Source organism: Geotrypetes seraphini, chromosome 1 (genome assembly GCF_902459505.1).
Source record: "Geotrypetes seraphini chromosome 1, aGeoSer1.1, whole genome shotgun sequence".
NCBI lineage: Eukaryota > Metazoa > Chordata > Amphibia > Gymnophiona > Dermophiidae > Geotrypetes > Geotrypetes seraphini.
In genome coordinates, this window is record NC_047084.1 from 448,680,885 (window position 1) to 448,693,519 (window position 12,635).

At 40.9% G+C, this 12,635-nt stretch overlaps 1 protein-coding gene across 4 annotated transcripts in view; it reads left to right on the top strand.

Moving 5' to 3' along the window:
• The window catches only part of L1CAM (L1 cell adhesion molecule), a 310,192-nt gene that overhangs the window by 189,062 nt on the left and 108,495 nt on the right, over positions 1–12,635 (top strand). For all 4 annotated transcript variants that reach the window (XM_033920778.1, XM_033920770.1, XM_033920750.1 and 1 more), the window contains one exon: positions 5,213–5,335. In XM_033920778.1, the coding sequence (XP_033776669.1) occupies positions 5,213–5,335 (123 nt within the window). The remainder of the gene's footprint in view (positions 1–5,212; positions 5,336–12,635) is intronic.

A 12,635-nucleotide genomic window follows, 5' to 3' on the forward strand; every position in this document is an offset into this window, starting at 1 on the left:
CCTGGCCTTGACTGGTAACCAATGTAATTTCCTATAATATGGAGTAATATGATCTGACATTGTCAAACTAAATATCAAAAGAACAGCTGTATTTTGAATAATCCTTAACCTCCTAATGGTCTTTTTATAAAATCCTAAATAAATGATATTACAGTAATCTAGTGTGCTCAATATCAGAGATTGAACCAATAATCTAAAAGATGAGAAATCAAAATATGATTTCAGTGAGCATAATTTCCAGAGTGTAATAACATTTTTTAAACTAAAATGTCAGTATGAGCTTTGAAAGTTAATGATAGATCTAAAATAATACCTAAGATTTTTATCGCAGGGTTAATAGTGTAATTTCTTCCATTCAGCGTTAGAGAAGTCTCCATGATTTTATTGGATGGACTTGCCAGGAAAACATTTGTTTTTTCTGAATTTAATTTAAGTTTGAAATTTTTAGCCCACTTTTCCACAAGATTAAATATGGATGTTACATAGATTTTTGTTTCTGAAGATAACAAGACAATAGGAACGACAATAGTTATGTCGTCAGCATAGATATATGTTTGTAGATTCAGCTTAGATAGTTCTTTACCCAAAGTTGCCTTGTAAAGATTAAAAAGAGAGGCAACAATGTATAAAAATACTGCCTATATGGCAATTGTGGATTGTGACACACACACACACTTTGTATGTTTCGTCATAGCAGACGAGGAAGATGTGTCTGTAAGAGCACGCCAGAGGTGTGTGATTAAATTTTGGGTTAAACCTGGAAAGAGCAGCAATGAAACTCTTGAAATGTTACGGCTTCCAACACCAAAATACTGCAGCACAGCTAATTGTTTCACCAACGTATGCTTGCTGTAGCACGTCTTTCTCATCTGCCTTGATGAAACAAAGTTCTTCCTCTCGCTGTGACCCAACAATGAAGATTACAGCAGTCCAACTGCAGGTTCAGAAATGTTGATGTATGAGCTTCACAAGAACCAGCACAATGTTGCCCTGTCTACTTCTTGGAAAGAAAATCAGAGGCAATCTCATTACTTTTCATATTTACACTGGTTCTGGAACAGGCATTCATATACACGCATGCCTACTTCTATTAGAAGGGAAAGTCTACCTGCACTTTCTTTTCTAAAATGGCTGCTATCTACACATATACTGGCCACACCCACTTATACAACTGGCTATAAAGTCACTCCACACAAGTACATGGAAACACAACACATTCGCCTTTACTTTCATTGTACTGAGGCAGGTGGGTTCTGTATTTCTGAAATGATATACACTAATTTCATAAAAATGGTATTCGTAAACACAGCAGTGCCAGTCTCCATGGATACTTGTCTTTGGAAATGACCGTGGTAGGAGCTGATTTTATAAGCAACCAAAGCATGGTAGACGATATTTTACACATTCAAGCAGGAGCTTATAAATTTTTAAATACATTTTTAAAATAGCTCAGAGTATACCTAAAATACGTAGGTGCTAAGAAATCAGCGTGCCTACCTTTATGCAATATTGGGGCAATTCTAGATCTGGGCACCTCCAGCTAGACATGGTAAAAACCTATTATATAATGCAAAGTGTGTGCCATATTTCCTTTACAGAATACTACCATAACTGGGTACTCATACGTTTGCCAGCCATATAGCACCTAGGTTACAGGCATGATGTTTATTAAAACTCTTACAGTACATACCACCCTTCGCGTTAACAGCAGAGTAGTTTACATTTTAAAATTAGAATAGAAAGGAGCTACAATAAAAATAGTAAAGGAAAGAGGAAAAAAAATAAAGCCGACCACTACTAGTGTTACTACAACCACCCAAGCCCATTCAAGGAACCTCCAAAAAAGCCTGGGAGAAAAGATGAGTTTTCAGAAGGGACCTGAACTTTAAATAAAAATAAGTTCAGTACATAGTTCTAAGGGGAGTGAATTTCAAAGTGTAAGGACAATAGAGAAAAATGCTGTGTGATGAGTATTGGAAAGTCTAGCCATATAGGACGAAGGAATGGTCAAACAGTTGCTGTCTAGAGATTGGAGATTATGGGCAGGTCTATAGGGGATGATGAGACTGGCTAAGTAATGTAGGAGACCAGAGTGAAATGTCTGAAAGGCAAGTGTCAGAACGTTGTATATAATATGAAATCTGTTAGGAAGCCACTGGTGATCTTTTAATAGAGGTCAAAACGCCTGGCATGGATAAGTAATCTGATAGACATATTTTGAATAGACTGAAGTTTTTTGAATGATAGACTTGTAAGACCATTATATGCAATGTTGCAGTAAACTAGTTTAGATATGACTAAAGCCGAGAAACGACTATGCATCCCTGCAGGAAGATCCCTTCAAATGGAAATAGCGCGCAGACACTCATACAGCCACTTCGTCCCCCGTCTTTGGAATCAATTGCCTGCCCAGATAAAATCACAAGATTCGCTGATGACTTTCTGGAAAACACTGGACTCACCTCTTCAATTGAACAGTCCCCATGGACTGCCTTCTCCTTGCTCTTAGCTCCCCTTCCTAACTCTCGCTCCTTTGCTCTCCCCTTCCCCTTCCCCTTTGCTCCACCTCCTCCCCTAAGTCTTTCCTCCTGCCGCTCTACGACTGCCTTTAAACTTTGTCCTATAATTTTATTGTGAATGTCAATTGTAACCCATTCTGAGCTCTCGGGAGAACGGGATATAAATCTAAATAAATTAAATAAATATAACAGAGTGGTACAGCAGATGTCATCAATATAAGGACAGATGGATCGAACTAAACGTAGGGAATCGTAACATGAGTGAGTTTCAGAGGAAATGTATTTTTGGAAAGTAAAGGCAAAATCAATCAAGACACCTAAATATCTCAGAGAATTAATTAATTTAATTAGAGCAATCTGAAGAGAAGGAGCAATGACTGGGAAAGAAGTAGTTCCCGTGACCCAAAGGGCCATCATCATCTCAATATTTAGAATCGGCCGATTTTCAGAAAGCCAAGTATCTATTTTATCTGGACAGAAGTAAGGTCAAGATTAGAGGGTTTAGGAGGAATGTCATCTGCATAGATATACAAGCGGATCTGAGATTCTTTGAATTAATAGTACAAGTGAACTGAAGAAGATGTTGAATAGGAGCAGGGATAGTTCAGAAACCTGAGGAACACCACAGAGAAGGGAGCAAAAAGAAGATACTGTGGATGCAAAGGAGACAGAGAAACGATATGAACCATTTCAGAACAGTCCCAGAAATGCCCAGGAAAAGAGTTGGGAAATAAGAAGTGAGTGACTCACCAGGTCAAGAGCAGCAGAAAGATCTAGTGAGTTAAGAAGAACAAAAGAGTCACGAGCCAGTGCCTAGTGGTTAGAGCTGCTGCCTCAGCACCCTGAGGTTGCAAGTTCAATCCCAGAACTGCTCCTTGAGACGCTGGGAAAGTCATTTAACCCTCCATTGCCCCAGTTAGATTGTGAGCCTGCCAGAACAGATAGGGAAAATAAGAGCACCTGATTACTATTCAATGTATTATAAACCACGGTTAAGTATTATAAATTCAATGTATTGTAAAAGGCAGTTAATAAGTCCCAATAAATAAGTGGGATCTCTGCTCATGCTCCACCCCTGTACATGCCCCTTTGTACATAAACACTAAATAAATTTAGCACATATTTGCAGAATACTGCTTAGCCTGTATACTGGCATATATATGTTTATGTTTATTAAAAACTTTATATACTGCATAACAGCCTGAAAGGATCCAAGCGGTTTACAATGTGTAATTCGCATTCATCAAGAAAAGAACTCCATTTAAAAATAGAAAAGGAAAGATTAAGAACAAAAGTTTAAAAAAAATTTTTTTTCATAAAATATTATAACAAACAACATCTCAATAATAACAATTCTAACAGTAAAACAATAAAACACTCAAATCTCAATGAACCATAATTTATACATACAGCTAAAAATTTTCCATTACAAAATGAATCATTACATAAAAACAGATCACAGTCCCAGGCTCTATTCTAAGTTGAGAAAGCCAACTGAAAAAAATGTGCTTTTAAATGTCTTTAAAATTTATATACGATTCTTCTTTTCTCAAATCTATGGGCAGATTATTCCATAACCGTGAAACTAAATGAAAGAATGCACAATCTTTAGTTGACACAAGATGTGCCTTCGAAATATGAGGAACGACTACCCTATTATCATTCAGAGATCGTAGAATAGCACCAAGTTAGAAAGATATGAAGGCTGTAGCTGAAATAATGCTCTATGTGCTAACATTAGGATTTTAAATTTGATCCTAAATTCCATTGGTAACCAATGGAATTTTAAATACAAGGGTGTCACGTGATCACGATTATATGCCCGGCCTAATAATCTAATTGTAGTATTCTGCACTGTTTGTAAGCGCTTCAACTGTCCTGACCCAGTGCCTGCAAATACTATACATGTGTAATTGCACATATATGCACGTATGTGCGAATATTCTAAACATTTAAGTATGCCACGAGTGTGTAAATGTTAGCACCTCTTTTATAGAATTACCCCCCCCCCCCCCCCCAATAAAGACAACTCTGTAGCCGGGTGAGGCATTTACACACCACTTGAGCTGTAAACCTACAGAATAATGACACTTTGGTGGGTCAGTGTACACTTCTGAAGTGGCAGCAGGGGACTAATCCTGAGAGCCCCCCCCAACTCAAAGATCCATCAGCAAGTACTTTAATGGGATTTTTTGCGTGATGATCATCATTATCGAGTTTAATTATCAAAATCAATAGGGGAGGAGCTGGAAGGTTAATGAAGTAGGGGTGGAGATTGGTGAGTGTAACTCTGAAGGTTCACTTAGCGTGTCCACTACCCTTGCTCTGGGGAGGGGAATGAATGGAGTGGGGGCCGGACTGGTTCTTATGCATGTTTTCTATAAATTACATCTATATGCACTGATTTCTGCTGGCACGTACAACACAAAGTTACTCCTGCCTCAGAACAAGTCTAACTGGGTGAGAGTTTTCAGGGCGGTAGTTGTGCATATCTTACCTTTATAAAATAGGCAAAACATACACTCCTGTGTGCCTTCCCTTCTTAGGTGCCCTATTATACCCTGACAGGTCACACTGAAGACCAGGACTTCAAGGTCATTTGTCTTTTCTTACATGTCTTAGAAGGTAAGGGGATAGATTGGCAGCAGAAGGGATCTTTACTCATTTCCTTTGGTTTGCCCTTCATTCTCCAGGTACTCCCAAGTGGCAGAAGGAGGTGATCCGACCAATGACAGTAGAGGAGGGAGAGTCTGTGGTTCTGCACTGTAACCCCCCCAACAGCACTATGTCCAGGCGCATCATCTGGATGAACAGCAGTGAGTCAGCTAAATTCCCCTTCTCCCTCCCCACACTTTTCCTTTTTAAAATTTATGAATGCAGATTGTGGAGAGAGGCTAAAGTGTGCTTGTGTCTCCTGTAACTTTATTAGTGCTCCGTGTGTCGGATGTACTAAAAGGGCTTTTCCCATTTTCAGTCAGTGAGACAGGTGGCTTCATACATCTGGTCTTAGCAAGCCGGCATAGCCTCTCAGTGGTACATGCTAGGGTTTGCAGCCTGACAATTTTTTTCTGTTGTGGCATGTCTAGTGTTTATGGGAGTTTTTGTTCAGGGTATTGTTTGTCATCTTGTGACACTCATTCATCATAAGTATGCAAAAATTTCATCTTTGTGAATAGTGTACGTTCTTTTGGAAGACTGCACACTTTATAAGATTTTTATTATTATTATTGTGCTTTCTTATTTTCATTTGAAAACAACATGAAAACAAAAGCATTAACTCAAACATGTCTAAAAATCCGCCCAAGTCGGTACTTGGATGACCTAAAAGATAGGTTGTCAAAGTGTCGATAATCAAACCGAATTTCTGGATGTATCCAGGGACTTTTTAGGCCTCTGAATGCTGCTGTGCATCCAGAGCTGAAAGGGGCGTATTTGGAGGCGTGGTTAGGGCCTCTACCAACCATCTATGCCGGGGACAATGAAAGCAACACTGACATAAGAACATAAGAAGTTGCCTCCGCTGAGGCAGACCAGAGGTCCATCTTGCCCAGCGGTCCGCTCCCGCGGCGGCCCATCAGGCCCACTGCCTGAACAGTGGTCTCTGACTAATTTTATAATTTACCTCTAATCCTGTCCCTATAACCTTACCTCTACTCCTATCTGTACCCCTCAATCCCTTTGTCCTCTAGGTACCTGTCCAGACCTTCTTTGAAGCTCTGTAGCGTACTTCTGCCTATCACATCCTCCGGCAGCGCGTTCCATGTATCCACCACCCTCTGGGTGAAAAAGAACTTCCTGGCGTTTGTTCTAAACCTTTCCCCTTTCAATTTCTCCGAGTGCCCCCTTGTACTTGTGGTTCCCCTTAGTTTGAAAAATCTGTCCCTGTCCACTTTTTCTATGCCCTTCATGATCTTGAAGGTTTCTATCATGTCTCCCCTGAGTCGTCGCTTTTCCAGGGAGAAAAGCCCCAGCTTTTTCAGTCTGACAACTCTATACATAAAATAACCAGCTATTGAATATGTCCAAACCCCAAGGGGATGATTCTGTATAGGATGCCAGGCTTGGTGGCCGCCAAAGAAGTAGCTGAGAATTGTGTACCGGCGTCCTAAACAGAATCGCATTTGCCCTAATGGACAGACGTCTAACCCCCCCGCTTCCCCCCCCCAAAAAATTCTCTAACCAGTGCTGAGACCTTTGTAGAAGCGGCTGGCTGGGTTCATCACTGCACAAATCCCGGATCAGCTGAGCTGTCAGGACTCCCAGCCTTGGTGAGTCTTCCGGCTGAGCTGGGTAGGAGGGGGGGGGGGGAAATGCCTCTGCCACGATCAGCTGAGCTGGCTGAGGCAGAGGGCCTCCTGACAACACTAGCGAAATCAGCAAGAGGGATGCCCACTCTCTGCTGCCACCCCTGATCAGCTCAGCCGGCAGGACTTTCCAAAGCTGCGGGTTTGGGGAGTCCTGCCAGCTCAGCTGATCCAGGGATTCCCTTGGCACGGTCAGCTTAGCTGGCTGTGTCTAGTTTTAAAGGTCTGAAATGTAGGCCAGCATTTTGTACATTATATTCTTTGTTTACACCATTTGCACTAGTTGCACAATCCATTAACGCTGCTATTGACTTTTTGTAGTCGTTCCGCCATTTTGTATTGGATGGCTGGAGCTTGAAAGAGACAAGATGATTTACCATCCAATTATATGAACTGTTCAGCGTTATTAGGAACTGAATCAACATTTTATTGTGAAAGATAAGCATTTGCTTTTAATATACAAGTTGAAAATTTAAGGAAGAGCTGTGATTTAATAAAGAATAATATTAATATTTTCATCACAGAGTTATAGTGATTTTCTCCCTATTAGTAATTATATGTACCTCAGGGATAACAGGAAGGGCCATAAACTTATTTTAAATTTAAAGGAAAGCCTGACAAATACCCATATTCTTCTATGAGCTCAGTAGCCAACTTTAATGATTTTGCGGTTTCAGTCAGAATTAAGTGCAGATCATCAGTGAATGTGAAGGTTTTCAGTTCTACATTAGCAATGGAAAGACCAATATCCTCCATACCCACTTAAAGTATATAAAAGCTCTAACATAAGGATAAACAATAAGGGGGAAAGAAAGCAACTCTGATGAGTTACCTTTATCAATGGAAAAGGAATCCATGAGGATTCCATTTATCAATAAAGAGGCTTTACAAAGGGATTACAAAGTTGTGATGTCTTCCCGAAACCACTCCAGCACTCCAATATAATTCAAACTATTATTTTAAAAAAGGCCAACTCACTTTATCAAAATCCTTGGCACATCAAAGCTTACCAACAGTGTTGGAATTCAATATTCAAAACAGATTGTCTCCGTCTAACAAAATCAACTTTGACTTCATCCACCAACAGAGGAAAGATATCCCCTTCATCCTCTGTTGGTGGATGAAGGGGATATCTGCCAATACTCAAGAAAACAGCTTTAGATCAACATTAATTAATGAAATAGGTCTATACAAATCTGGGCTATCTTTTTGTTTTCTATAGATCTATACGAATCTGGACTTTTTGATTTCTCATCTTCAAAAGCAAAATTATCAAGGCTTCATTAGCAAAATATACTTGATAGACATTTACTTAGTAGAAGTAAAAAAGCGATATTGCTGCAATTCCATCTTTCAGCAGCTTTTGATATACGGTATATATGGGATTTTATTGGCAAGTTTCAAGTTTTTATTAAAATTTAATTCCTTCACTTATCAAGTTTCTAAGCGAGTTTACAATTAAAATATAAGGGGTAAAAAATAAAAACACCAATAGCAATACAAATAATTACAAAAGAGAGATAAAACAACATTAAATTAATGGCGTACATGGTAATTTACAGTCTAGACTGAACTGACAGGAAACGGTAGGTAAATGGGGAAGAAATACATTGAAGGGAATACAAAGAAAAACATTGAAGGGTAGAACACAAGGAGGGTAAATACTGCCTCTTGTTTCTTTGGAGAAATTGTTACGAGAAGGAATAAAAGGAATTAGATATTGAAAGCTTCTTTGAACAAATAGCTCTTTAAATGACCCTTAAAGTGGTCTAAGTTGTTTTCTTCTCAGACAAAAGCAGGTAGAGTGTTCCACAATTGAGGGGCAACCACAGAAAAGATATCTTGGTGTCTAATGCCAATTACTCGCAGCGAGGAAACGGTAAGCAGTTAACGGTCTGAAGTTCTGAGAAGGCAGGTCGGTTCGTACGGAATCAAGTATTTTTTGATAAATTGGGGAGATTTTGTCTGGAGTGTTTTAAAGGCTAATAGTGGGAATAAGTGGTATAGACTTGAATTGGTTTCAAAACTTCCTGCAAAATCGATCATATGCAGTGAAAGATGTCAGGGCTCACCACTTTCCCCCAATAGTCTTTAACATTTTCATGATTACACTTAGGGCTCCTTTTACTAAGGTGTGCTAGCATTTTTAGCGCACGCTAACCACACGCTAAATGAAAAATACTAACGCAAGCTCTATGGAGGCCTTAGCATTTAGCGTGTGCGGTATTGTAGCGTGTGCTAAGCGCACTCTAAAACCGCTAGCACGCCTTAGTAAAAGGAGCTCTTAGTTTGGTTAAATTAGAAGAAAGTGAATACTTGTATTCATTTGAAGATGCATTTCTGAATCTACTTCCAATAGGATGAATATGTCAACTTTGTTTCACTAAACTTATGAAGTTAATAATTAAAGTTCAGCATTGGGCTGCCAATACCACACTGAATTTTAAATAAAATAGCTATTCTTTCATTCAAAACCCAAAATACCAAAGAACCCGCTTTCATTCATAAGCTCCTCATTCCACACGATCTCCCTAGTGCCCTAAGATCCTCCTCTCAGCATCTCCTTCACATTCCATTCTTAAAAATTATTAAACATAAACATAGAAACATAGAAGAATGACGGCAGAAAAGGGCCAAGGCCCATCTAGTCTGCCCACTAATGACCCACCCCCTAACTACCTCCATGAAGAGATCCCACATGTCAATCCCATCTTTTCTTAAAATCTGTAGAAACATAGAAAATGATGCGTTGGGCCTCTTCATTCGAAACTATGGCACCCACAGTTTGGAACTCTTTACCACCACATATTAGGGCCGAACAAAACTTAGATAAATTCAAAGGAAATCTTAAATAACTTCCTTTTTAAAGATGCATATGAAGGCTTATCTGGTTCTGTTGTTGCCTTGATCCTTTTCTGATCTCCTTTACCTCCCTTCTGTTATTTACCTTTCATGTTTTCTTTTCTTACAAATTGTAATTCTCACTACTTTCCTTTTGCTTCTCCATCTGTCAAGTTTGTCCAGTCTATATTTCGTATGTTAAATGTTTCCCCCCCCCCTTTTTTTTTCATTGTAAAACGCTTAAGGGCTCATAATAAAAAAAAAAAGTTCAAAAAGTGGGCTAAATAGGTACTTGGATGATCAAAAAGACAGATCGTCTAAGTACCGATAATCAAAGCAGGTTTTAGACTAAAACCAGCTTAAACCTTTACCCTGCCTCTGCCAAGTCAAAACAGGTATAAGTTCCGAATAGGTGCTGCTGAGCTGATCGCGGGGTCTTAGGCACATGGGCCAACCGATCTTTGGGTATGTGTGGGTGCCGGCAGGAGGACTTGGGATCCCTCCTGCCGGTGATCGCGGTTTTGTCGGGGGGATGCTGGCAGGAGAGATTGGACATATCTCCTGCCAGTTCATGGCAGTTCGGGGGTATCACGATCGAGGCAGGAGAGATTAGGTATCTCTCCTGCCACGATCGTTGGGGGTGGGGGGCCCAGGATTGATTCTGTTACCAGTGTTGTTTTTGACAGACGCCGGTTATAGAATCCTGCTTTTAGGTGAAGTACTGGCTCCTCCTTCGCTTAAAAGGTCTTGTTTTGGGCGTTTGGGACTTGGACAATTTTTGGGTTCGGAATGTGTTTTAAGCAGGGCCGGATTAATCACTAGGCCAAGAAGGCACGTGCCTAGGGCCTAAAACTGTGAGGGGGGCCCGCTGAAGGAGGGCGACTCACCTTGCTATTTTTCAACGGCAACGGCCCCCCCCCCCCCCGCAGTAACAGCAACGGACCGCCCACCCGCCCGCAGCAACAACAACAGCAATGTGGCTGGATTTGTTACTGGAAGGTCCCGCGATGACTGCTTCTGCCAGTCCAGCCCCCTCTGATGTCACTTACTTATTCTGGAAGAAGTAACATCGGAGGGGGCTAGACCAGCAGAAGCAGTCATCGCGGGACTTTCCTGTAACACATTCGGCCGCGTTGGTGTTGCTGCGGGCGGGGGGGGGGCCCATTGCTGTTACTGTGGGGTGGGCCATTGCCGTTACTGCAAGGGGGGCCCGTTGCCATTGCTGTGGGGGGGGGCGTTGCCGTGGGGGAGAAAGAAAGGAGGATGGAAGGGTGTTGGAGGGAGAGAAAGGGAGCAGGATGGTATGGAAGGGTTGTGAGAAGGATGGTATGGAAGGGTGGTGGAGGAAGAGAAAGGGGGCAGGGTAGTATGGAAGGGTGGTGGAAGGCGAGAAAGGGGCTGATAGAATTGGTGTGCAGGGGAAGGGGAGAGATATAAGGGGAAGGATACTGGATGGAATTGGGTTGAAGGGAGAGAAAGGAGGCAGATGCTGATGGAAGTGGGAAGAAGGAAGAGAAGAGAGTGAAATGCCCGACCATGGGGAGGTGGAAGAGGGAAGGAGAGGAGAGAGATGCCAGGCCATTGGAGGAGGGAAGAGAAGATGATGGATGTCACACCAATGGGGGGGAAAGAAGAGATGGAAGGGAGAGGCAGACAATTTCTGGAAGAGGCACAGAAGGACAGAAGATAAAAAGAAGAGAGTGACAAGAAGATGAGGAGAGCAGAAACCAGAGAAGACAAAGGTAGAAAAAAATTTCTATTTTATTTATTTTTTTGCTTTAGGGGACATCGCTGTTTCTGTGGTGTTGCATTGTATGCAGAGTCCAGCTTCTTGGTGGTTTTATTTAACCTTTGTCTACTTATTTATATTTTATTCCCCCTTTTACAAAACTGTAGAGCATTTTTTAGCACTGGCTGTGGCTAAAAACCATACTACAGTTTTGTAAAAGGGGAAGAGGTTAGTTTGTGATTATATATTCCATACTAGGCAAAGGTGTTTTCTGTGTTCTGTGTTTCTGTGTTCTGTTTGTATGAAAGACATGTTTTTTTTGTTAGCGTTGACTAGCCTTGTTTGGCAAGATGCATCAGGCATGGTTCTTGGGAGCACCTTGAATTAACCTGATTTGAATCTCCTTATTTTTCTGCCATTCTTCTTTTGTTTCATGTTGGATTCTTTGGTGGACTGCTTGCCTTGTTGTTTCATTGCAAGTTAACATACATGGAGTGGAACGTGCTAGAGGAGTTACAGATTTGGTTGTTTATACATAGTAACATAATAACATAGTAGATGACGGCAGATAAAGACCCAAATGGTCCATCCAATCTACCCAACCTGATTTAATTTAAATTATTTTAATTTTTTTTCTTTTTAGCCATTTCTGGGCAAGAATCCAAAGCTCTACCCGGTACTGTGCTTGGGTTCCTACTGCAGCCCATCTACACCCTCCCAGTGATTGAAGCCCTCTCCAGCCCATCCTCCCCCAAACTGCCAAGTCTGCCCAGTACTGGCCTTAGTTCAATATTTAATATTATTTTCTGATTCTAGATCCTCTGTGTTCATCCCACATTTCTTTGAACATATGGGTTACAGTTGGTTGATGTAGAGTGAGGCAGTTGAGAGGCGTTGTAAATTTGGTTATTAATATAGACATATTTCGGATAGTATTACTGCTTTACAAATATTTGAACACTTTTATATATGCATGGAAAGGGTTCAGAGTTAAAGTCCTGGGTAAGTAGGTGGGAAGGGAAGGAAGAGATTTGTTCAGAGATGTTTGGGGGTTGCATAGAAGAAAAACTGTGGACTGGTATGCTAATCTTTGTTTGTTTTGAATTTAAAAAAAAAGAAGAAATACAAGTGGAAATAAAGAAGTAAATAAGAAAACAGATAAATGGGGTGGGACAGGGGCGGGTCATGGGCGGGGCAGGGCGAGGGGTAGGGACAGGGCATGGGCGGTGTGGGGCAGGACAT